This window comes from Diospyros lotus, chromosome 8 (assembly GCF_014633365.1).
Source record: "Diospyros lotus cultivar Yz01 chromosome 8, ASM1463336v1, whole genome shotgun sequence".
Taxonomy (NCBI): Eukaryota; Viridiplantae; Streptophyta; class Magnoliopsida; order Ericales; family Ebenaceae; genus Diospyros; species Diospyros lotus.
The window spans coordinates 38,383,540-38,408,770 of NC_068345.1; the positions used below are offsets into that span (position 1 = coordinate 38,383,540).

The window sequence follows — 25,231 nt, forward strand, 5'->3', positions numbered from 1 at the left end:
CTAGGACCTAGCAAGATTGCTGGTGGTGGCGGCCTTGTTCTTGGATTGCTGCTGCTGCAGCGGGTCGCAGCCATCCCAAGTCCATACTATATCCTTGAGAGAAGGCTTCAATCCCTGGTTGCAGAATTCCCTGTACTCAATCGTGTCTCCAGCCACCTTCTTCACCTCCACCATGTGTAATGCCGGCGCCACCTCGAATATCTCCGCTTTAATGGCCAAATGCCCTTTTCTCCCTTCTTTGCTCCCTTGCAGCTTCACTGTCCCGTTTTGCTTCTTTACCTTGAAGCTCTCCACCTCCGCGATCTCCTCCAGCTTCGACACTATCGTCGCCGCCGGCTTGGTGGTGGTGAACCTGGCCTCCGGCTTCTCCTTCTCGAATAGCGCCGACAGATCGAATCCAGCCGAGAGAGAGATGATGTCGAAAGCGTTCATGGAGGTGGGCTTCATCGAACTACTTGTGTTTGCAACATTATTTCCCTTGTTTTCTGTTGAATTAACGTTGATACTACTCCCCTCCGAATCCGACTCGAATGACGCGTTGAAATCGAGCAGGCACCGGGGAGAGATGACATCGTCTGGATGGGGAACTGGGTAGGCTTCGATCTTCTTGAACCCTTTCTTGAACCAGGGATTCTCCATTATCTTCGAAGCTGTGATTCTCGTGCATGGATTTGGATCGAGAATCCGACCAAGCAGCTTCTTGACATCGGGAGCAAACCATTGGGGACACTTGAAGTCTCCTCTGCTGATCTTCCTATACATTTCCATGAGATTAGAGTCGTGGAAGGGAAGATAACCAGCCAGAAGAACGAAGAGGATGACTCCACATGACCAGATATCGGCCTTCTCGCCATTGTAGCCTCTCTTGCTGATGACTTCCGGCGCGACGTAGGCCGGCGTTCCACACATCGTGTGGAGAAGCCCGTCTTGCCCCTTGGACTCGAACAAAGCACTCAATCCAAAATCCGATACCTTCAGGTTCCCATTCTCGTCGAGGAGGAGATTCTCCGGCTTAAGGTCGCGATGGTAGACTCCCCGGCTGTGGCAGAAGTCCACGGCCGCCACCAGCTGCTGGAAGTACTTCCGGGCCGCCTCCTCCTTCAGCCGCCCCTTGGCCACCTTGTCGAAAAGCTCGCCGCCCCTCACGTACTCGATGGCGAAATAGATCTTGGTCTTGCTCGCCATAACCTGTTAGAAGATACATATTGTTATTGCTTTGGATGAATAAATTTTACGATTATCATTGCAAGAGATGGGATGAAGAATATAAAAATAAATTTATAAAATAATCAGAAGTTGAACTCATCAAAATATCCAACCTCGTGCAATTGGACGACATTAGGGTGGCGAACCAGCTTCATGACGGAGATTTCTCGCTTGATCTGATCGATCAAGCCGACCTTCATAACTTTCTCCTTGTCGATGACCTTCACCGCCACGCTCTGGCCGGACTTGATGTTCCGGCCATGGTAAACCTTGGCGAATGTGCCTTTTCCGAGCATCTTCCCGATCTCGTACCTCCCCATCAAAATGGTCCCGATCTTATTCTTCCTATCCATTTCTTCTTTTTCTTCTTCCTCTGCTTCTCCTCTTGAGTTCAGCTGGCTGGCTGTCGAGGCCAATGAAAGAATATCAAACATCCATCGAAAGCAAAATGAGAGAGGGATGAAAAAACTGGTCACCCAATTTCGATCATCAGCTAGCCTAGCACAGAAACAAATTAATTAATGCAGACTCATCGCCAAGGGATCCAAACCTGCCCTAGGGCAAGCTTGAAGAGATTCTTCTTTGCTTTGGGTATCAGCTGAGGGATAAAAGAGGAAGATAATGCCAGAAGCAATTCTGGGTGAGAATGAGACTAGCCTAGTTTTGATCCAACAAAGTATAACAATAGCAAAGATAGCGGGCAAAAATAGCAAAGATTGATTGGATGTATGATCTCCATCACAGTCTACGACAGTTATTGCTTGCTTCTATATATAGATTTGATTTGCAGTGCTTGATTATATATTTATGTGGGTCAAAAATTGGATGTTCTAGCTGTAGTCGTACGTGTTTCTGTGTGTGGCATGCATATGAATTGATGATTTTCTTGGGGCTATGAGACTTTGAGAATTGAGATCATTTCCAATTTAGAATCAGCACGTACGTACGTGGTCTTATCACCAAAACGAACGCTCGTTGAACCTAATAATATATTTGTTTCAAAATATGTTATTTAGTATATAGAATTTTGAGATTTTGTATGACATATAACTTTAATGGTCAAAAAAATTATCTGATAAAGTGTTTGTTTCTTAATATTTCAGTATTTGTTTTGTTGGCTGCCTTGGCATCAGAGAAAGTGGCCTTTCCGATGGTTTTGGACAGCCCAAACTCAATTTAGACTCAACTTTGGGCTGAGCCCGTATTTCCATTGCTTTCAAAGCACTCAATTCTAAATCCCAGTACGTTTCGTAGGGCTTCTATTAGATGTCAGAGAAAATACTCAATACGAAACATTGGATTTGATTAATTACATGGCTAAATTTAATAAACCTTTGTTTGGGAAAGTTAATTTCTTGCACACAACTAAATAATTAAGCCTATCTTTAAATTAAATACCCCAAGTGTATAATGTTTGAAAGGCAGTTTGAATTCTACTCATGTTAAATATTTTGAATAAATTACACTTTTAATACCCTTGAAATTTGACAAACATATAGACACTTCTAATATTTAAAAAATAACAGTAATCTTCTTGAGTTTACAACTCTGACTGTATTTTTCCCTTATTGTTGTTTTAAAATTGTTAATATAGTAAAAACACTTTTAAATTTTCTATCACTCTTCCTTTATCTTTCTCATCTATTTGATTAAAATTTTGTGATGTTCAAATCATCACTGAATTGAGAGGAGCGAGAGAAAGAGATAACTCAGTTCTGATTACTTTTTCATACGAAGATAAAAGAGAGAGGTTGAGAGAAAATACAATGATATTTTTGAAATAAATAATGAATAATTTGCAAGGTGACACCTAGACTTGAGTTACTTAAAGTAGGATAATCTTATGTAAATAGAAGATTTAATTGGAAAAATTATTAACTTTATGATTTTTGAATTCTCTCTAATGCTCTTCCTAGGATCTTACGTATCAATTTGTTGCCTCTCTGGTGTTTCTCCTCCCTTGATTTTGCCTAATGAATTACCTATCATCTCCCCCAACCAGGTTCACGTTCCTTGGGTAGTTGATTTAGCTCTCATCTCAACGTCTTCCTTTTAGCACAAATTCTTGCCTTCTTTTTCATCTTGATCCCTTTATTTATTTTATTAGGTGATAGACGCATAGTACTCTTGGTTATGTTGTTGGTTTTGGAGAGTTCGACATGCTTTGTTTTCATCAGCCATTCATCGGAGTTGAAGACCTCTCTGAGACCTCCTTTGGCCACTTGAAGCTTGGCCTCAGGTATCATGGTCCTTCCATAGATGATGATAAGTTTGTCCTTGTGATCGTAGATTTGTGATTTTAACCTTAAACTCCGAAAGGATGATAGTGACATCTAGCACTTTGAGGAGTTCAATGATGCTCGATAACAATGCTCCTTCATCTTGCCCCTCTTGGATTGGACAGTTCCTCTAAAGTTAGGGTAACTTTAATGGGAGTCAATGCTTCCGCTATTTTGGCGAGTTCTTGTTTGTACCTTTTAGGACTTACTGGTGGTTTGGTCAGTTGGTAGACTCAGGATACCTTTGGTTGAACTAGTTTAAGCATATTTTTTTTTTCTTTTTTTATGAAGCCATCTTTGTGACAATTTAACTCTCTCAATGTGCTCTAAGCCAAAAAAAAAAACATTTTATTTAGTTAAATTAGCAAAGAAAACCAATAATTTGCGATCGCAGTTATGAAAGTAGTATTATTATTTAAATTTTTGATATAAAATTGAAATTTGAAATCACCACGTGGGTACTTTATGTAATGTTTGGAATCACAAATTTTGATTTCAAGGCTAATTTTGATTAATGGAAATCCAGATATAGCTTGTAATTGAAAAATTAAAGTCCCACACTGTTCCCATTCCCAGTGCATATAAATTAATTAGGAATATGTTCGCCTTAAGAGAGCACTTAAACTTAATCAAAAAATTATTTATAAGAAAAGAGCTTATGACAGCTGGTTTTAAGAAATAACAAAAATAAATGTAAGTTCGATTGGTTTTTAGAAGTCTTTGTTATTGAAAATACAAAAATCATTATCAAAATACACATTATGCCTACAAGCGTTAATTGCCCAAAATGGAATGCTTTTTTTTTTTTTTTTTTTCTCTTTCTTTTAAGGTATTAAAACTCATATATATATATATATATTAAATTTAAGTTTGAAGACAAATTCAAGTTAGAGGACTCTTGTTCCCTGTTGGGGATGGGGAATTGGGGATGGGACTTTGAATTATTTATTGCAAGAAGGCACGAACCCAAATTCTCGATATCGAAGTCCGGGAAGGGATGGGAGCTTGACAGACAGTGCTGCCACTCACGAGAAGACTCATTGAGAAGGATGGATCAAACGCCATCGTCCGTAATTAGTTTCAGAAGCAGATGGAATGGATAGAGAGAGAGAGAGAGAGAGTAGCCCAGAATGTCATGTTATTAATTAGTTAGGAATTAGGCTTTTCTATGTTCTGAGCAATTTCACAGAGGGATTTGGACACCTGGAAGAAGCCCAAAGCCACCCGCTTTTCCACCGTTTGCCAAATTAAAAGCCCTTTTTCCACTGCTGCAGCAGGTGCTTCTGAGATGAGATTCAGACTACAAGGCTTTCCCCTCTCCCAGTTGCTCTGTGTACGCCAAATCTGCATTTTTCCAGGACACCCATCACCCATATACATAAAATATATATATGCTTTCAGTTGCTCTCTGCAGCCCCCATCGAACTTGGTAAACAACTCGAATAATTATAAACAAATTGATTAATTTGTATGTTTTATAGTACTAATTAGTAATGTTTTCTCTTTTGATGAGTGTTCTGGTGACCCACGATTTCACAGGAAAGCATGAATGCAATATTGGAGCTTTCTTTAATGTTCTTTTTGGTGGGTGGACTGGTGTTGGTTCTTTATTCAACCCAAGAACGCAAGAGAAAGAGACCATCGGAAAGTGTACATCCCTGCAGTGGTGGATGGTTCAGAAGTTTTCAGGTTAGCTCCGATATTACGTGGAACCCAAGTATTAACGTCATAATTAAAAGTGGCTTTGAGTTCAAGAAACTATAATAATGCACGATTGGGACGAGACAATACCCATATATATATATATATATTCACATAATGATAAGGACTTTCACTTACATAATGTAGAGATACAAGCCTCATTCACTTCTTAAGGAGGGGAGGGGAGTGGATTTTCATCTAAATTTTATTCCTTTTCCCTTCAAACTAACACACAACCTATGTAGCGCCTAACCAACACAACCATTTTTTTTTTTTATATTTGCAGTAATTGTGAAATTACACGAAATTCTGTCCTTTTTTTTCAAGTTTCTTAAACCCTAGTGCTAGGTACACCATATCTACGGGAAATCCAGACCTCTCGACAACTGTTTTCGGAACTGCAAGATGATTAAGGGCCGGCCGGCGGAACGAACTGCACCACTTCACCGCTCTCGCTCTCATGGTTCTTCCCCCAACTTCGGAGCTGAATTTGCAGCGTCGATGTCGCCGCCAACAAGTCCACGCTCTGCTTGGGGCTAAACGCCTCCAACAGACCCTTCAGCGTCCTCAGCCTCACGCAGTCCGCCATTTTCATCACTTTCTCCAGCCCTGCCAGCAAATTCTTCACCGCCGCCTCCACCATCCCGTCCAGCCGAGCAGTCGCCGTCTCATCGCCGGAGACCCTGCTCGACATCCGCGCCAGCTCCACCATCCGGCGGTCGGCCATGGCCACCTGCTGCCTCTCCATCTCCCTCTCCACCTTCTCCTCTTCCACCCTGATCCTCACCCTCAGCTCCTCCACCTTCTTCCGCTGGGCCTCCGTCATATCCGCCAGCTTGGTCTGCCGCAGTGCCGCCACCATCCGGAACGCCATGGACGGCTTCCAGCCGGTGATCCAGAGGTGGGCATTCTCGAGAGGGCTCAGCCAGACGGGCATGAAGAAAGCCAGCACGTCCTCGTGGGCGGCGGCCCACTTGGCAGTGTAGTAGGCCTTGTGGTGGGCCGTCAGCTTGGCCACCAAAGCTTCACACTCGCTCTCCGTCGAAGCCGCCTGCAAGATCTGCAGATCGGCTTCAAGTTGACAGAACCAGTTCTCGTAGAAGTCAGAGAACCTCTCCTCGACTTGGGTCTTCATCATCTTCTTCTTTTCGCCGATATAGAGAATGAAATTAATCTCTTGAAGTGGAGAGAGGAGAGAAGAAGAGGAGGTCGGCGATGGAGAGAGAGGGAAAGAGGTGTCCTAATCCTATGAAGGTGTCTCTCCCCGAATAGACGTGTGGTTATATATAAGAGGAGGGAGTGTAAAACTTTGCATGGGAAAGCGACCAGATGGAAGAAAGAGGCATAGGCCACGCTGCAAATGGGTTTGGGAAATGCGTGGCCTTCTGGCTTCTGCATGGCTTACGCGCAGCATTTCATTTCAAGGGGCCGACGCTAGCTAGCTTTGCCTTTCTGTGATTGCTATCCTCTCTCTATATATATCTATATATATTTAACTGACGAGTTGAAGAAGAGAGAAGAGTCGTCATGCACATATACCACCTGGTGTTAAACTAGTCTGGGAATTCCATACGTGTCGTGAGATAAGGGAGTCTGTGTGTCCCCACGTGTACAACTTCTAAGGATTTACTATTCTCCCATTTGCATTCCCAGCATAAGCTTCCTGACCCTATATATATATATATATGATAAATATATTCATATATATGTATCACTCTTTCATTCCCTCTATATATATATAGAATAATGCAATCAAGGATTATATATATAACTTTATTTCAAGAAATAAAAAAAAATTCAATTCACACTTCTTGATAATTGAAAATTCACGTTCATTGTGGGGAGGAACAGGTACAGCCGTACTAAAGTTGTATTGGAGCTAATTTATGATGGATATTGGGTGGGTATAGGGGCAATAGATTGTTTTGAGACGAGTGTTAATTATGTAAGATTGTATATAATGATTTTATTCTTTTTGTAATGTGAGACATTTTGATTCAATTTTCATCCATAATTTATAAATATTAACAAATTTCTAGAAAATTATATAACACTATCCTCTATCTTCATGTGTATTACAAAAATTGAACATATTTTGAGTGCCTTCTCAATTTGGGCAATATTTTTCCATTATACCTAGAAGAATTATACTCATCTACATACATACATATATGTACATAAATTGGTATTCCAATCCAATATATTAGAACATGTAGGCTCATCTCACATAAATATATATGTGTGTGTTATCTCTATTCTCAGCCATGTGAACCGGAGGCCAGTCCATCAAAATGATTTCCATTGATTTGTGGCTGTGAACTCCTTTGTGTCATCTCCTCAGCTGTGTCTTGGCTGTTAAGAAGCTCAGCTTCAATTATAGCTCCTCAATTTCTTAAAACTCGTCAACTACAATTTAAACAAGCCATCACTTATTTCAACTCATTCAGAATTTTATTAACAAAATTTGGGTTCCTGCATCTTAAGCTGAATTTCTGAGCTTCAATCCAACAGAGGGTGCATTATGGAACTCATCAATATTGTACAAGTTCAAAGACAATATAAATGAAGTAACAGGGCACATATTTCAGTTGCTTGAGAAGATTTGAGTCTCACAATAATCTCATAAACCCTGGTAAAAGGAACGTAGACTGTTCAATGAACTATATAACAATCACAAATGTACATATATTGATTATGAACAAGGCTAGACAAATCGAGCATTGTCTCAAACAAGCTTATTGTGATGACAGATTGCAAGAAAATAAATGCAGGAGAATCGGATACAATGGATCATCAGATTGACACGATAGACTATCAGAGACACGGGCATGGTTAGATATTGATACTAGTAGAATTTAGCTTGATAAGGGTGTGTAAAAAGGTATTCCTTCTGTGTAAAAGCACAATGTAAGCATGGGATTCGACTTACAAGAGTGGAAAAAGAGTCGAGGTGGATTAAGCTTCCTCCACGTGTAGGATCTCGAGTTCAGCCCACCAGAGGGGAGAAACTCTGGGAGTTGCTGCATCGGGTGTTATAGCGATAACTTCCCTCAGTCTCGAAGTGATCTCTCCCATAGTTGGTCTCTTTGATGCTTCCTTGTGAATGCAATCCCGGATTACCTCACAGATGATGTCAAGCTCAGCGTCATTGAAGGACTTTAGAGCAGGATCAATTATGTAGCTGATTCTTTCCTTATCATTCAAGTATTCAGCAGCCTGATAAAGTCACAATTAACTTCATAAAATGAGGCATGAAGTTCATAATATCATAACACCCAAAAATACAGAAAAGAAACTAGTGAGAAATCATAATGAGTTGTGGAAAGCGAAGAAAAAAGAAAATTATTTCTTCTGAGTTACCCAGTTGACTAGAGGCCCTTGTTCTTCTGAGTAAGGGAGCTTCCCGGAAATGATCTCAAGCAACAGTACTCCAAAACTGTACACATTTGTTTCAGGATCAGAGATCAGAGGCAGTTCAAAATGCAACAATCCATTTTCCCCTGAATTTTTTGACTTCGAAGAAGATTCTGCCCAGAAACCGATCTCTGCAATCTAGAAAGGCAGATAAACTTAAAACGTATGCCAAACATATGTACAAACCATTTGAGGAGAAAGTTAGCAGAATCCATTAAAATTAAAATATAAGGTAGAGAGTGCAGCCTACTTTAGCCGCATAATCATCAGTCAAAAACACAGCACTTGAGTTCAGATTGGAATGTGCCATTGCTGGATTCTGGTAATGCATGTACTTGAGACAATATGCAGTTCCCATGATAATCCTCATCCTCGCACCCCAGTCAAGAGGTTCAACATCTTTAACTGCAAAACCAACACAGTGACACGGTGATTTGGAATTCAGAAATGAAGCCTCTCTTTTATAACTTATACTGCCAGCATGGAAAGATTAAACGTGAACCTGGGAGAAAGTATTACCGTGCAAATGCTCAAAGAGGCTCCCGTTTGGAGCATACTCAAACACCATCATTCTAGTGAAAGTTTCATCCTCCTCACAGTAGCCAATAAGATTAACAAAGTTCTTGTGGTTTATTCTAGAAAGTGTACCTATCTACAAGAAGACCATCCATAAAAATTAGATTAACCAAATAAGAAGGGAAGCAGCAAGTAATATACTGCATGAAACAGAGGCTCGAGGCCCATGGAGAACTGGCAGACCTGCTTTCGGTAGATGAGTTCTGAGTGCTTTGACCAATTTTTGGCAGAAGATATTGCAGTTGATGCAACAGCAATCTCAACTCCGTTTGATAATGTTCCCTTGTACACAGTGCAACCATCAATGGTATCGATAATATTGCTGAAATCCTCACAGGCACTTTCTAGCTCAGCTTGGTTTAGCTTGGGAACCCCTAAATTTTTCAGTCAAAAACATCAATTAGTTTTTTATGCATTACTGGACGATACCAGGATATTTTGCCAGAAGCCCAAAACCGGGTTAATCATTGCAGCAGTTAGAAGACAAATGAATTGATGTTTACTTGATAAATCATTCAACTGTAGCCCAATAATCAGCTGGTATCATAAAAGAACATTAGGAAATTAAATGGCTCTGTAATGTACCATTTATCTTTTGGAAAGAGGAAGCATCTGAGAAAACAGAGCTATTGCAGAATCAATAATACTAGATAATTAAAGGTTTCTGAGAAATAACAGCAGCATTTTTTTTTTCCAGCCAACAGTTACCAGGAGGCTGTCATTTTCTACAAAAATCCTGCACTAAGATTATCTGATATCAAATGTTTATGTCCAAATGTTAAGGAGAACTCTGAGAATTCAAATTTCTGCCCACATGCATTGCCTAATTTTTCTTCAAAATAGAATTCGTAACATAAAGATCAACATCTAGAGTTCTTTCTACTCCTTTGTGCGGGTGAGTGGGTTGGTTGGTTTGTGCGTGCATACCTAGTGCATGTGACGTGGCATAAAAGAGGTCACCCGGAGGAATGGCCACCTATTTATCCAAACATCATTTTCTAGCACAGTCAAGATTCGGCTTTCCTGAATTCTCTATGTTTATAAGTGGCAGCTATTGGACAGAATCAGTCACGGTGAAAGGTCCAATCTAAGGTCCAATCGACCAGGCCCATCTAGATTCGAAGGAGGTCATTGAGTTACAATAAACAAAAATTACCTGTGAGAAATGCTTTCTGCAACTGTCCACTGAGCCCAGTCTTCCAAGGTCCAATAGCTGACACTGCTTGGCTCCGGCACATGAAGAATACCGATGCAGCAACAGTAAGTAAGAAGACAAAGCCTGAAATTACTACTATATACTTCCACATTCTCCCAGAAGTTCCGGCAGATGCAGGATTTTCATCAGTATGTTTACTAGCAGAAGACTGGCTATTAGTATCCGATGTGTGATGGTTCTGATGGGATGAAGGACCAGCAGGAGAAGATACAGGTGGATGTCCATTCTTTGCATTTGGTACAGCAGGGAAAGATCCACTACTCCAGGCAGTTGGAAAAGCAATTGTTTGCTCAGGAGCGGACCCACCATGAGCTGGGGCAGCAGCAAGATTACTGGACTGCTGAAGCAGCCTACGCCTTGCAACAACTAGGTTCTCTACATTTTGGACCATCTGCATCTCATTTGCACCTGCTGAATTCAAGAATCAGTGTCATTTCTCTTTGCAGCACATGCTGATGATCAATGAGCCAAGACCCAATAAAATTGCTTTTGCTCACTTGGTAGATTGTTACAACAATTATATTCAGGGTTGTATGAGGAATGCTTCCCGGACTTGAACCTTGAAGAAAAGTTGAATAGTTCGCTTCAACAGAATGCTATTTTAAGTACTATGATATAATAAAATTAGGAGAGATAAAAGGACATATGATTCTGTACAATGTCAACATGTTGAGGTGATGTAAAAGTGTCGCTTTGAGTGGGATTACGAATGAATTTGCTTTCCTGAGCTGTTTCAAACTGCACTGCCAGATGCTGAGGAAAAAGAATCAGAATATCAGAAAAGCAAACAACTGAGAAGGTCTTAGCTGACCCTTAAAAAGAAACAGAAACATGTTATCACTTGTAGCCAATTCTATAAAAAAGGATTACTGACCAATCTTCCTATACTTAGTTTAGTATATTTGGAGCAAAACCAAATTAAGATTGTATAGGAGCAACTTAAATATAAAAAAAGGAATAGAAACACTAGTGATCAATCATAATCAATAAAAAGGAATTCTGGTTAATCTCCTCCAACTGAAGTATATATTTGGTATATTTACTGAAAAATATTATCATGTAATTGCACTGTGGCAATTGAAGTCGCATGATAACTAGAGGTCCTGAACCGTACATAAAGCATTCATGCCATATTTTACGCAAGGAACAGAGAAGTAGTCCAGTTGCTCAAGCAGAATATGACCGGCAAATTGCACACGTGAAATAAAAGAAAATCCAACAGGGAGCCTAGTTCAGAAGGCTCCTGCCACTGATGAATTGAGATGTATGCAGCCTTCATTCCTCGCGTGTGGGTCCTTTGTGTTTCAAACCAATGATGCCTCGGTAACCATGGAGCAAACAACCCTCTGATACCCAATAGGAAGAAGGAAAAATTCTTAAAGATTTGCTTTCTATTCCGGCCATAAGACTAGTTCAAAGAGAATCTTAAAATTCCAGGGGCCCACCCACAAAATTTCCAGATCGAATTAGTTACTGGAACTTGCACAAGACTTTGAATAGATTGGAAAAAGGATGAAAGAAATTTGAACTCACATCATCGTACGAGCAGTGAAAAATGTAGAACTCTCTCGTGTGAGGTTATACATTAACTCGTCATTAGTATCAATTCTTAATTAATTATACGAAAAACAAAGGGTGTATATTCTTAATTACATAAAATTAAAAAAAAAAAAAAAGGTGTTCCCAGTAATGAGGCTCTTTGCCTTACTGGGTCAAGGAAAGGTTATTTTTTATACAATTTTATCTTTTCTTTACAAGAGGCTGTTTCCACAATTCAAATATGTGGTCTTCTGGTCAGAAAGGAGCAACCTTACTACAGCAAGGTTGTTATAAGAAAATTACAATACAAAAAAAGTCTTTAGCAAAATACAGGAAAATCATCGCCTATTCATAATCATCAAACTGTTAACATTAGATTGAACTTATTATTAACAAACAAAAGGGATGAACCTAAAATGAAAAAATGTAATACCAATTCTACATATTTGCTTTTTATAATATAACAAAGATCTACTAAAAATTTTAAAGATTTATTCTCCATAAATATAGAAAATTATCTAATAATAAAAGTTGCATTGGGTCAATTCATTTTCAGTGACAAATATGGAAAGAAACATTACACAGTAAAATGTGAGTTCTTTAATAATATTATTTTATTAAAATAAATAGTATTGGTTTGAAAATATCTACAGATCTAGCATCTACTTTTCCATGCCAGATGCCACACACACCTGCTCGTAGTGGCAAGAGATAACTGCTCGTGGCACAAGCAATTATGGGTCTTATGGATAAGCACTTTGTCACGGTATAAGTACTTAGAGGGAGAACGTACCATGCAAGTGGCATGGCCTTCACATGCAAACGGTTAGAGAGTTGGATAGTTAACTCTAGAAGGGGTAACACTATAAATAAAGCTTCCTTTTGGCGGGAGCATGTGGCCGCGGGATCATCTATGTAAAGGACCCAATTAGTCGTTGGTGCACCACGTATGTATATATGGGTGAGAGTACGGTCCACCCCAAGGGAATGGAATATCTGAATTTTGGTTCTAAATTGTTTACTCCTAAATGTGCACATTTATTCGTCATTTCCTATTACGTCTTAATTATTACTTAACATGTCATGGCATGATGATTCACTTTTGATGCATTGATTATATATTTCCCCTATTATAATGCTCTTTACCCCTCACTAAGCCAGTGATAGGCTTACCCCCTTAATATTTCAGATTTTGTAGGTTGGCATCATTTCTAACGGTAAGGATCGTGACAAGCGATTCTACTCCATACACCCTAGTCACGCTCCGGCTACAACATGTGCACCTCACCTCATGCGTTTTGGGCATGGGGAAGTGCTGGAATTATGCTCAATTAAGGCTGATCTCTAGGATCAGTGTTTTATGTAAATATTGTGTAAATATAGAAAGGGAATAATGTAAATTAGGATGGTAGGATGCTGTCTATTTTTTCTTTCATTCTTTGCTAATAATACTCTCCTTATAAGAGGATATTGTACACATTCATTCATTATTCAATCAAGACATTGTCTTTGATAATTTCTAAGTTGGTATCAGAGCCATACACTGTGAAAAACCCTAGGCAGCCTTTTAATCACAACCTTCCATTTCTTGTGAAACCCTACGCTGCTTTTTCATCCATCAGATCCGATACCCATCAGCATATGGCCATCCCGAGCTAACGTCATCGGCTCTCCCAATCGCCGCCGCTATCGGCCACCCTAGCCGCCGCGTACCTCAGGTCCGATTCCCATCAACGCGACTGTTTCCGAAGCCATTGGTCTTCCATAGCCATCGGTTGCGGCCTCTTCAGAGCTTGTCAATGCGGCTGGTTCTCACGCCGTTGACCGCTGTCTACCGCCACACCCAACGCGGCCATTTCAGTCGCCATCCGACCACCAGCCACCACAACCCAAAGTCGCTGCTGCATCCTAGAGTTGTTGCTGTCCTTACATCAGCAGCCACCTCCCAGGTTTTCTTCTACTTCCAACTAGTTCCGTTATGTCAGAAGTTACATCTGAATCCATCCCAAATCTTGCTGCTGCCATCCAGACCAGAATTCCAGCGACCCATTCTGTTCAAATCACCACCATTCGTTTAAATGATGATAATTTTCTTCGCTGGTCTCAATCTGTCCGAATGTATATTTGCGGGCAAGGGAAAATTGGCTACATCATAGGAGAGAAGAAAGAACCTGCAACAGATGATCCATTGCACCCCATTTGGGATGCTGAAAACTCCATGGTAATGACATGGTTGGTCAATTCCATGGATGAAGATATCAGTTCAAATTATATGTGCTATCCTACTGCAAAGGAGTTGTGGGATAATGTAAATCAAATGTACTCAGACTTGGGGAACCAATCTCAGAATTTTGAATTGACTCTGAAACTAGGAGAGGTACGACAAGGAGATGATTTTGTCACTAAATACTTTCACTCTTTGAAGCGATTGTGGCAAGACCTTGATCTCTTCAACACGTATGAGTGGAAATCTACAGATGATTGCAACCACCACAAAAAACTGGTTGAAGATAGCCGTATTTACAAGTTTTTGGCTGGCCTCTATATCGAATTCGATGAAGTGTGTGGAAGGATCATTGGCCGGTCTCCCCTTCCCCCTATTGGTGACGTCTTTGCTGAAGTTAGAAGAGAAGAAAATCAAAGGAGTGTCATGCTAGGAAAAAAGACCGCTGGTGAGTCCCTTGAAAATTCTGCCCTAATTATTGCCTACAAGGTTGACAATTAACAGCGTAGGAGTGATGAACGACCTCGAGTCTGGTGTGACCATTGCAACAAGCCACGCCATACTCGTGAGACTTGTTGGAAACTTCATGGCAAACTGACTAATTGGAAGAGCAGTAAGCAAGGAGAAAAGAGCCATTGTGGGGTCCCTACTGCCAATGGGGTTGATACTGGTCCCTTTAACAAAGAACAAATCGATCAACTCTTGCAGCTATTAAAATCCAATTCCTCATCTGGTATTCCTAGTATTTCCTTGGCACACACAGGTAGAAAACCTAATGCCCCTTCTTGTCTTCATTTCTCTCCATGGGTTATAGATTCCGGAGCCTCCGATCATATGACTAGTCCTTCTCATTTTTTTAATACCTATTCTCCTTGCTCTAGCAATGAAAAAATTAGAATTGCTGATGGTAGTCTTTCCCCCATTGCAGACAAAGGGCTTATTAAACTAACTGAGAATATTAATCTCACCTCTATCCTTCATGTTCCTAACTTAGTCTGCAATCTTTTGTCTGTTAGTAAACTATGCAAAAATTCTAATTGTCGTGTTACTTTCTTTGACTCTCATAGTGAATTTCAGGACCAGACATTGGGGACGATGATTGGGCGTGCTAGGATGATTGAAGGTCTTTACTACTTTGATGAAATCTCTATTGGTAATAAACAAGCTCAGGGCTTGAGTAGTACTAATTCAATTCCTGTTCTAGACACAATTATGCTATGGCATCTTAGACTTGGCCATCCTAGTTTTGTCTATTTGAAACATTTATTTCCTGATTTGTTTAAAGAAATAGATTATTCACTTTTTCAATGTGACAGTTGCATCTTGGCAAAAAATCATCGTTCTACATATTTACCAAGAACTTACCATGCTTCCAAACCTTTTTATATAATTCATAGTGATGTTTGGGGTCCATCCAAAATTTCTACTCTTTCTGGAAAACGATGGTATGTTACCTTTATTGATGATCATACACGTTTGTGCTGGATTTATTTGATGCAAAAAAAATCTGAAGTGGAATACTTATTCAAAAATTTTTACACTATGATTGAAAATCAATTTCAAACCAAAATTGGTATTTTACACTCTGACAATGGCACTGAGTATTTTAATGAGCACTTGGGGGATTTTTTGAAAACAAAAGGTATTCACCACACATCTACTTGTCGGAATACTCCTCTACAGAATGGCATTGCTGAACGTAAAAACAAACATTTACTCGAAGTCGCCCGTGCCATAATGTTTTCTATGCATATTCCGAAATATTTATGGGGTGAAACTGTTTTAACGGCGTCCTATTTGATAAATATGATGCCTACTAAAGTATTAAAGTACAAAACCCCGCTTGAGTGCTTGAAAGAAGTGTTTCCCCACACTCGGTTACATTCGGATCTTCTTATCAAAGTTTTTGGATGTACTGTGTATGTTCATATACCTAATCACTTTCGTTCCAAACTTGACCCTAGGGCTGTCAAATGTGTTTTTTTGGGTTATGCCTCACATTTTAAAGGTTATAAGTGTTATGATCCTCACACAAAAAAATTCTTTATCAGTATGGATGTTTCGTTTTTTGAAAAACAACATTATTTTTCCCAAAATTCTCTTCAGGGGGAGAAACATGGAGTTGAAGATAATTTTTGGGATGTTTTTGTCCCACTTCCAAACGCAATTTGTCCTACTCAAGAGCCACATGGTTCTACTAATGGTCACTTAGGAGATTCTGGTTCTAGTTCTGGTTCTAGTTCTTTAGTGCCCAGTGAAAAGGTTTCTCGTCCAGGGGGAGAAGTACTACAAACTGATCATCATGATCTAAATTCTGAGCTTCAGGTTTATACTAGGCAGAGATTTCATCAAAGGAACAAAGACCTGAATATCAACTCTGCACAAAACTAGTTTGAAAACCCGAGCAATGGCATTGTAAGTTCAAGAAATCCCATTTCAACTTCTAGTTTACTTCCTTCAACTGTGTTCAATAGTTCCCCAGTTGATTCTTCTACTATTCCTGATCTCGATGTTCCTATAGCCATTAGAAAAGGTGTCAGAAGTTGCACTAAGTATCCTATTGCAAAATATCTCTCTTACCATAGACTATCAAAAAATCATAAAGTTTTCATATCTAGGATTTCACACTTGTTTGTTCTAAGGAATATACAAGAAGCTTTGGATGATCCAAATTGGAAATTAGCAGTCATAGAGGAGATGAATGCTCTGAGGCGAAGTGGCACTTGGGAGATAGTTTATTTGCCCAAAAGCAAGAAAATAGTAGAGTGTAAATGGGTGTTTACAATAAAGTGTAAGGCTGATGGGAGTGTTGATAGGTACAAAGCTAGACTTGTGGCTAAGGGCTTCACCCAGACTTATGGAATTGACTACCAGGAGACCTTTGCTCTTGTTGCTAAAATAAACTCTATCAGAGTCCTATTGTCTCTTGCAGTAAATTCAGATTGGCCTCTACACTAGCTTGATGTTAAAAATGCGTTTCTTAATGGTGATCTTGAAGAAGAGGTCTTCATGAGTTTGCCTCCGGGATTCGAAAAGAAACTTGGGAGTGACAAAGTATGTAGACTGAAGAAATCCTTGTACAGTCTCAAACAGTCACTAAGAGCATGGTTTGAACGCTTTGGAAAGGCAGTTACCAGTTATGGCTTCCTTTAGAGTCAGACAGATCACACTATATTTTATAAATAGTCAAAAGTTGGTAAAGTTGCAATTTTGATTGTTTATGTTGATGACATTATTTTAACTGGTGATGATGAGACAGAGTTAGCAACCCTTAAGCAGAAACTTGCGAAGGAGTTCCAAATTAAGGACCTGGGAAGTCTAAAATACTTTCTTGGGATGGAGTTTGCAAGATCCAAAGAAGGTATATTTGTCAATAAGAGAAAATATGTTCTTGATCTTCTTGGAGAAACAGGTTTGCTCCGTTGCAGGATGTCAGAGACTCCCATTGAGCCTAATGTGAAACTACAGACTGCTAAAGCTGATGAAGTGCAGGACAGAGAACAATATCAAAGACTTGTGGGCAGGTTAATTTACTTGTCTCATACGCGGCCTAATATTGCTTTTGCAGTTAGTATGGCAAGTTAGTTTATGCACTCACCAGGGTCAAAGCATTTCGAGGTGGTCTATAGAATCCTAAGGTATCTAAAAGGGACACCTGGCAAAGGGTTAATGTTTAAGAAACACGGTCACCTGCAAGTTAAGATTTACACTGATGCAGATTGGGCAGGAAGTGTTGATGATAGGAGATCTACCTCGCGCTACTGTTCTTTTGTTGGGGGTAATCTAGTCACCTGGCGAAGCAAAAAACAAAATGTAGTGGCTAGAAGTAGTGCAGAAGTAGAGTTTAGAGCTGTTGCCCATGGAATTTGTGAGGGAATGTGGATCAAACGAATACTTGAAGAACTGAAGTTTCCTCATTCAATACCTATAAAAGTCTATTGTGACAACAAGGCTGCCATCTCTATAGGTCATAATCCAGTGTTGCATGACCATACAAAACATATAGAGGTGGGCAAACATTTTATCAAGGAGAAGATCGATGTTGGAGTAATATGCATGCCATACCTCCCAACAACTGAACAAATTGTTGATGTTCTAACTAAGGGTCTTCACAAGAAGCAGTTTGATAAACTTATTGGCAAGCTGGCTATGGACGATATCTACAAACCAGCTTGAGGGGGAGTGCTGGAATTATGCTCAATTAAGGCTGATCTCTAAGATCAGTGTTTTATGTAAATATTGTGTAAATATAAAAAGGGAATAATGTAAATTAGGATAGTAGGATGCTGTCTATTTTTTCTTTCCTTCTTTACTAATAATCCTCTCCTTATAAGAGGATATTGTACACATTCATTCATTATTCAATCAAGACATTGTCTTTGATAATTTCTAAGTGGAAGTTTGAGTTACTTTCTTATACGAATCAATAAATTTGAATATTGTGAGTATATGATGGATTTTGGCCCAGAGGGCACTTTAATTTCATTATAAAGATGATGGCAATATTGTTGTAATTTATTTGAAATGTTGCATGTCAAATGAATATGTTCATTGCAGGCTTGCTATCCCCTATTGGAGTCTTTGCCTTCTTAGAGGGTAGTGTTGATCACGGCCCCCCTAAATTTTGGGGTGTGATAAGAACATACTATAGTGGCGACTGTGGAGGCATATTTAGAAAAAAAGGCAAAGAGTGTTGCAACAACTTAAAGAGGAACTCGCGCTAGCTCAGAACCGCATGAAGCAGTATGTGGATAGAAGGAGGAGTGAAAGGGAGTTTGATGTGGGGGAGAGAGTATATTTAAAGCTTAGGCCAGCTAATCTCAAGACAATTGCTCGAGGGAAGATAACCAAATTGAGCCCTATGTACTATGGACCGTACCTAATTGAAGCTAAGGTGGGAAAAGTGGCATATAAACTATAACTACCTAAGGAGTCAATGATTCACCCAGTCTTTCACGTCTCTTTACTCAAGAGATTAGTGGGGACACAATAGGTGGCTTGCAGCCTACCTCAACTGTTGAGAGAAGTGGATGTGACAGCAGAACCTAGCTCAATACTAGACAAGAGAGTTTTGAAACAAACATGGAGCCCTTATCCTACAAGTGCTGGTGAAATGGTCCAACCTCCATCACAACAACAACACTTGGGAATATTTGTCTGACTTATTTAGGCAATTTCCCCAAGCAGCCAGCCTACTCAGCATTTCTTGAGGACAAGAAAAGTCTCAAGCAGGGGGGAAATTTGTCACAGTATAAGTACATAGAGGGAGAATGTCCCATGCAAGTGGCATGGCCTTCACGTGCAAACAGTTAGAGAGTTGGATAGTTAATTCTAGAAGGGATAACACTGTAAATAAAGCTTTCCTTTGGCGGGAGCATGCAGCCATGGGATCCTCTATATAAAGGACCCGATTACTTGTAATGAGGCATGCTGAAAATTGAATTCAAATTCATTCTGATTTCTCTCTTCTCTCTCTCATTTCTATTTGTCCTTCTTCAATTCTCTAGAATTCTTCATGAATTCTCGACAATTACTGTCAGATCTCTCAAGATCTGACACACTTGTGCCACAAGTAGTTCTAGATTGACATTTAGGATTAGCGTCGAGATAAATATAGCCAAGTTAAAATCGAGTTTTCCATGCTAGATGCCACACACACCTGCTCAAGTGGTAGTGGCAAGACATAATTGCTTGTGGCAGGAGCAATTACGTGTTTGATCTATAAGCACTTGTACCGCAAGCATTTCTAGATTTACATTTAGGATTTCCTAAGTTAAAAAAAAAATTAGGTGAGTTAAAACCACTGGTGCCACCATCAGTTTTAACTTACCTACATATTTTTCGTTGACGCCTCAAAAAAAATTCTGTCAGTTTAGAACAGCTCGTTAGGTTAGACCCATAACTGCCTGTACCATGAGTGGTAATGTCTTGCCATTGCCACATGTGGCATCTGGCATGTCAAAACCGATACTAGATTGATAAATATTTCCAAACCAATACTGTTTCAGTCATATTCTATTGAAATAATATTATTTAAAAAAACTAGTAAAATGCCATAAAACAATAGAATACTAATAAGGTAAATAATTCATTCAATAACTGTGTGTCTTTTCATCAATTATGTTAAATTTAATCTGGATTAATAGATTTTAGAATCAAGATATCCTTCATTTAAGTTTAATTAGGTTGGAAAGAAAATCACTAGAAGCAGAAAATTCACTCGCCCCTGGTCCCCTGTACATGTGGAAAGAATTCAATAAAGTGGATCACGTCAACACCTATCAAACAAAAGTAAAAGAAAAAAAAAAAGAAAAAAAAAAGAAACAGAAACTAAGACAAGTTATTAAGAGATAAGTGTAATGGGCATGCTATGAGTCTTTCTCTTCTAGGAAGTTAGGTCACACTTAAAAAAATCATACCAATTAACCCCAATTCTACTTCTTCCAAATTTTTGTGAGTTGAAACATTGAGAAATCGTTTAGTTTTTAATGTCTCTTTTGAGTTTTGATTATTTAAGTTTCTAGTCGATCAGTTAATAGTTGATACCACATGCTAGTCTCGACATTGTCTTTGCATTTGGGCAAAGGATGCATGCCTTACAACAAGGATTAAATAGATCAAGAAACTCCAAAGTACTGTTGGAAATAAGGATAGCAAGATTGAAAGATAATGCATTCTGCGCTATAACGCATTCTGCAGAAGGATAGCAAGATTGAAAGATAACGCATTCTGCGCTATAACGCATTCTGCAGAAGGATAGCAAGATTGAAAGATACCTGCCTATTATTATCATATAGCTTCACTTAAGTCCGTTTAATCACACTTAATCAAATAGAAACTAATACCGCCTCAGATTTTAGCAGAAATATGTCAAATAATTGGCAAACACTTGTATGATGTTCTAGTAGAATATAAGTAAACACGGCATCTCTTGCAGTGAAAACAAATGAATGTTGAAGTTTTAATCTCTTTTTTGCATGTTAGTTGGTAGTGTGCTTCTAAAGAGGAGAACAGATGATGCAACAAAGCAGCAAACTACAAAGTAATTATCACATGAATGAGCACGATCTTACCACTGCCCAAATTTTCTATTTATGCAGCCAATCCCTGAGGCCAGAGTACACGTAAGTTTTTCATTGAACTGAAATTCAGAGAGCTTATTCAGCTTCCTAACCTCTGGAGGAATGCTGCCCTCAAAATTATTATTAGAAAGCAACCTGGAGATAAGATTTAATTTAGTCCGTGCTCAAAATTTTTAGCCTAAAGAAGCAAGAGAAATAAATAAATGACCAAAAGCAAGTATATCCATAAACAATGAACTCACAAGTGTCTCAGTGATTGCAGTCCTCCTAATTCTGCTGGAATAACTCCACTCAAGTTATTATTTCTCAAGTCCAATACCTCCAGCATTGAAAGTCCTCCAATCTCTTTAGGGATGACACCAGAAAAATGGTTATTCCAAAGTGCACTGTTAACCAAAGAAAAAGACACAAAGAACCATAAAAAATCATAGAATTCAGAAAATGAGCAAGGCAAATTATCAAAGCAGAACATCTAGTTGCTAGCCATATTTATCAGTCATCTAAAGAAAATATAGACAGCTTTTAACTTCAAATTAGTTACAAAACTTCACATATTTTTACATGTTATAATTGACTCAAAGAAACAACAATATATCAAGCCTTAATCCCAATAGGGGGGAGTCAGAGAAAAAACAAGGAAAAAAGAAAAAAAGAAATCTACCTGGAAGACCTAACATGCAATAAAAGCATGAACACTGATAAGTTTGAGGCTCCACAGTGGTAAACTAAAGAGGGGGCTTGAGAGATAGGCTTAAAAATGATATCAAATCATTCATCCTCGACTACAACAACCAGAAAAGGGATTGATAAATTGAAGAGGGGGCTTGAGAATAGGCTAAAAATGTATCATATCATTCAATTTTTATTACAACAACCAGAAAAGGGATCAATTCCACTTGCATTCAGAATGAAATCCATAAAATCTACAAATAATAATGCACATTTGTGAATTAAACATGACATTTATGTGTACAAGATTTTGTCAAAGCAATTTCTAATGCATGGTATAAATTTTATGGTTACCCCTGACTGCTCCTCTGTCTTGTTTAGAAAAATCATTAGAGGGCACCAAGACAGTTCAATCCACATTCATGTGAAGTACACAGAAGCTACTAAGAACCACACATCCATATCCCACCCAACAGGCATATCCTCTCCCTCCCTCCCTTGGTAAAATATTAAAGAACACCAAGACAATAAAATCCATATCCATGTGAAGTATACAGGAAGTCAGGAACTACTAAAAATCTTACTGCCACGACGCAGTTCTACATTGGTAGTTTATTGAGGAGATCTTGGGTACATTACTTGGTCTCATGAACCCAATAGCTACTAGCACTTTTGGGTGAAGACCCGTGGCATTACAACAGGTTGACCAAAAAACCAGTCAAAAGTCCAGACTGTATGTATGGTTTTTGAAGTCATTGGCAACAAATTGCATGAAATAATCAAGCTAGAAAGAAAAAAACACCCAATTGAGAACATAAAGTCACAAGAATCAAGAAATCCTTACAGAGATGTCAGGTGAGAAAGCTTCCCAATCTCTGGGGCCAGTTTCCCTTCCAAAGAAAGCCCACTGAGTTGCCTACATAAAATCAGTTAGGGTAGATACTGAATCAAATCAAATTGTACAATATAAAATCCTGGAAATCAAACCAAATAAAGATCATGACTTTCTAATCACAATAAGTCACAACTTGAGGAGATTCAACACATTTTTCCACTAGTTGAAAACAAGAGATGGAAGCAAATGGAAACTCTGGGCAAACACATCAGGAACTCACAGAATTCGCACTTTATCATCGACACAATGAACGCCTGACCACATGCATGGATCACTATCATTTGGATTCCAATTTGCAAAAGTGCCATAAGGATCATAATCCACTCTGGCACGAAATCCCAGTAATGCCAATCCTGCATTTTGATTGTAGTTACAATCAATAGAAATAAGCAATATTCAACAAAGGGTTCTGATGTGTTTACTAGATTGGCCAACAAGTAAAAGCATAAATTACCTTCAGAAGTAAGAGACCAACATCCTTGAATATCCAAAACGAGAATCAAAACAACAGAACATGATAGCTGGAATCTATAATTGTTCCAGCTAACCCCCATTGCTCGGAAAACCATATGTGGCAGAGGTTGAGGCGGTTGATAGCCAGAACTCTATTCCTAGTCGCCAGGATTTTGTTTTGAACAAAACATCCTGACTGAGATTGCCCGGAGATGTAACAAATTAAGAATAATAACAACTACTACGACAGTTTGTTGTATGTACGAATAAGGCTGTATATATATTTTACCTATAAGAAATTGCTGTTGGATACAAACTATCTTACAAAGAAGACAACCTTAGCGGTCCTCGCCCAACTAATCACCAAATTGGGGTCCCTGTCTTCTGAGGTTTTTTGGGTATGTTATGGCAATTCCCTTTCCAATCAAGAAACTATCACTGAGGTTCAAAATCAAAGCTGAAATTCACAAAAGAAAGGCAAAAAAAAGATGATTAATTTCACAATCTAAGCGTAAAAGATGAAATGTTCCTCCAAACGAGTGCTTCGCAAGTAAGAATACGAAAGAATCAAACAAAAAAGTGACTGATAGAATTCCCTCATGAGCAAGCAATCCACGGAAAGTAAAAGCACATAAAGTGTAAACAGAGACACAAAGAGAGAGAGAGAGAGAGAGAGAGAGAGTAAATTTACCGGAAGTAAGGGGGCAAAAAGGGCAGTCAATGATGAAATTAATTGCTGGTGATTGTTCAAAGTAAAATGGGTTCGGTGCTCTGCTGGGTACACGGATGAGCATTCTTGAAGAAAAAGGAAGAGCAGCAAGGTGGAGGTTGATGATGATGATGATGATGATGATGGGTTGGTGAGGGTTGGGACTACAAGTGCAGCAAACAAAAGGAAAATATACATTTACTAAAACTAAGAATAGTTTGTTGGGTTGTTTTGTTGGCTGCCCTTTTCAGGATGATCTCAGAAGAGGAACCTCTCTGATAGAGAGATTTTTATGGGAGAGGGGCAGGAGAAGGCCTCCTTGTCCCCCAAAAATATGTGCAGTGTGCTGTTTGTTTGTGTCTCTCTGTGGAAACCTTATGATTGTCGAACAGGGGAAAGTGGGGTCTGGTTTTACTCAATCCTCCCTTGATTTTGCAATTTTGTTTTTGTTCGTTGTTTTTGATATCCTGACATCCATCCATTTCTGATCATTCTAACTCCTAATTTATATTTTGAAATTACAGAACGTGGTTTCCATCGTTATACTTTTAATTTTAGTAGAAAAGATAAATCGTAAATGAAAATTTTATCTCACTGCGTAGGGTAAAGAGTCAAACCCATAATTTACTAATAAGAATTCTAATTTATCATGATCCAACTACTTGATCTATATCCTAAAAATCCTTAATTTATATTTTCTATTATGTCTAAGTGTCATTATAAAATTTAAAAAATAATAATTATTTGACCTAAATATTTAACCCAAATAAACTTTGCCCAATTTTTTTTTATCGCATTTCAAATTCAATCCCCCCCGGGGCCGAAAACAAAGATGTTAGATTTGTCTTCTTATCTTAAATTTAGTCTTAAATTTGATTTATTCAGATTCATTGGAAATAAGGTGAAGTCCTTAGATACTCTCGCCTAAAATTTCACAATTGAGTTGTTTGGAATTTTTTTTAATTTTAGACATGTTATTGTTAACGCCAAGTCCAGAGTCGATCCTATAGTAAGGCCAGTTAGGCGGCCGCCTGGGACCCCCAAATTAGGAGGGCCCCAAATTTTAAAAATCTATTATTTATATAAATTTTTATTTTTTAATAATAAATATTTTATTAAAAAATTAAATACAAAATATAATTTGATAAAAATATCAATGATGATAAAACAAAATCTATTGAAAAATCCTTTAAAGTTTATTATTTTATGTACACAATTGATCAAGTCATTTCTTTACTTCAAAATAGGTTTGAGTAATTTGGAATATA

At 38.7% G+C, this 25,231-nt stretch overlaps 3 protein-coding genes across 8 annotated transcripts; all 3 read right to left on the minus strand.

The window, feature by feature from the left end:
- LOC127808650 (CBL-interacting protein kinase 5) lies at nt 1–1,568 on the minus strand. The gene is made up of 2 exons (XM_052347220.1): nt 1,320–1,568; nt 1–1,188 (listed from the first exon to the last, which is right to left on the minus strand). The coding sequence occupies exons 1-2, from the start codon at nt 1,557–1,559 to the stop codon at nt 1–3; spliced, it is 1,428 nt and encodes a 475-aa protein (XP_052203180.1). The 5' UTR covers nt 1,560–1,568.
- A 3,690-nt stretch (nt 1,569–5,258) lies between these two features.
- Nucleotides 5,259–6,623, minus strand: LOC127808740 (protein DOG1-like 4). The gene has a single exon (XM_052347323.1). It carries the CDS (start codon nt 6,322–6,324, stop codon nt 5,596–5,598), a length of 729 nt encoding a protein of 242 aa, XP_052203283.1. The 5' UTR covers nt 6,325–6,623; the 3' UTR covers nt 5,259–5,595.
- A 656-nt stretch (nt 6,624–7,279) lies between these two features.
- Nucleotides 7,280–24,365, minus strand: LOC127808238 (protein MALE DISCOVERER 2-like). Of its 6 annotated transcripts, none has more exons than XM_052346684.1 (16): nt 23,946–24,365; nt 23,544–23,711; nt 23,256–23,450; nt 23,022–23,154; nt 22,751–22,822; nt 21,480–21,623; nt 21,229–21,372; nt 11,050–11,145; nt 10,890–10,951; nt 10,333–10,803; nt 9,360–9,550; nt 9,120–9,252; nt 8,851–9,005; nt 8,547–8,738; nt 8,116–8,402; nt 7,280–7,538 (listed from the first exon to the last, which is right to left on the minus strand). In XM_052346684.1, exons 3-15 carry the CDS (start codon nt 23,368–23,370, stop codon nt 8,142–8,144), a joined length of 2,169 nt encoding a protein of 722 aa, XP_052202644.1. In that variant the 5' UTR covers nt 23,371–23,450; nt 23,544–23,711; nt 23,946–24,365; the 3' UTR covers nt 7,280–7,538; nt 8,116–8,141. The 6 variants fall into 6 exon arrangements, with proteins under 6 accessions (XP_052202644.1, XP_052202643.1, XP_052202646.1 ...); XM_052346683.1 differs by having other exon boundaries at nt 7,280–7,592; XM_052346686.1 differs by lacking the exon at nt 7,280–7,538 and adding an exon at nt 7,684–7,815.
- Nucleotides 24,366–25,231: the final 866 nt, after the last annotated feature.

What these genes read in the sequence shown, in the direction of transcription:
- LOC127808650 (XM_052347220.1), bottom strand. Translation starts at nt 1,559, where the DNA reads ATGGATAGGAAGAATAAGATCGGGACCATTTTGATGGGGAGGTACGAG. An exon ending in ATGTCGTCCAATTGCACGAG is followed by an intron (nt 1,189 to 1,319) that starts GTTGGATATTTT and finishes ATCTTCTAACAG; the next exon opens with GTTATGGCGAGCAAGACCAA.
- LOC127808238 (XM_052346684.1), bottom strand. Translation starts at nt 23,370, where the DNA reads ATGGTTTTCCGAGCAATGGGGGTTAGCTGGAACAATTATAGATTCCAG. An exon ending in GATGATAAAGTGCGAATTCT is followed by an intron (nt 22,823 to 23,021) that starts GTGAGTTCCTGA and finishes GATTTTATGTAG; the next exon opens with GCAACTCAGTGGGCTTTCTT. An exon ending in AAGGGCCTCTAGTCAACTGG is followed by an intron (nt 8,403 to 8,546) that starts GTAACTCAGAAG and finishes TGACTTTATCAG; the next exon opens with GCTGCTGAATACTTGAATGA.
- LOC127808740 (XM_052347323.1), bottom strand. Translation starts at nt 6,324, where the DNA reads ATGATGAAGACCCAAGTCGAGGAGAGGTTCTCTGACTTCTACGAGAAC.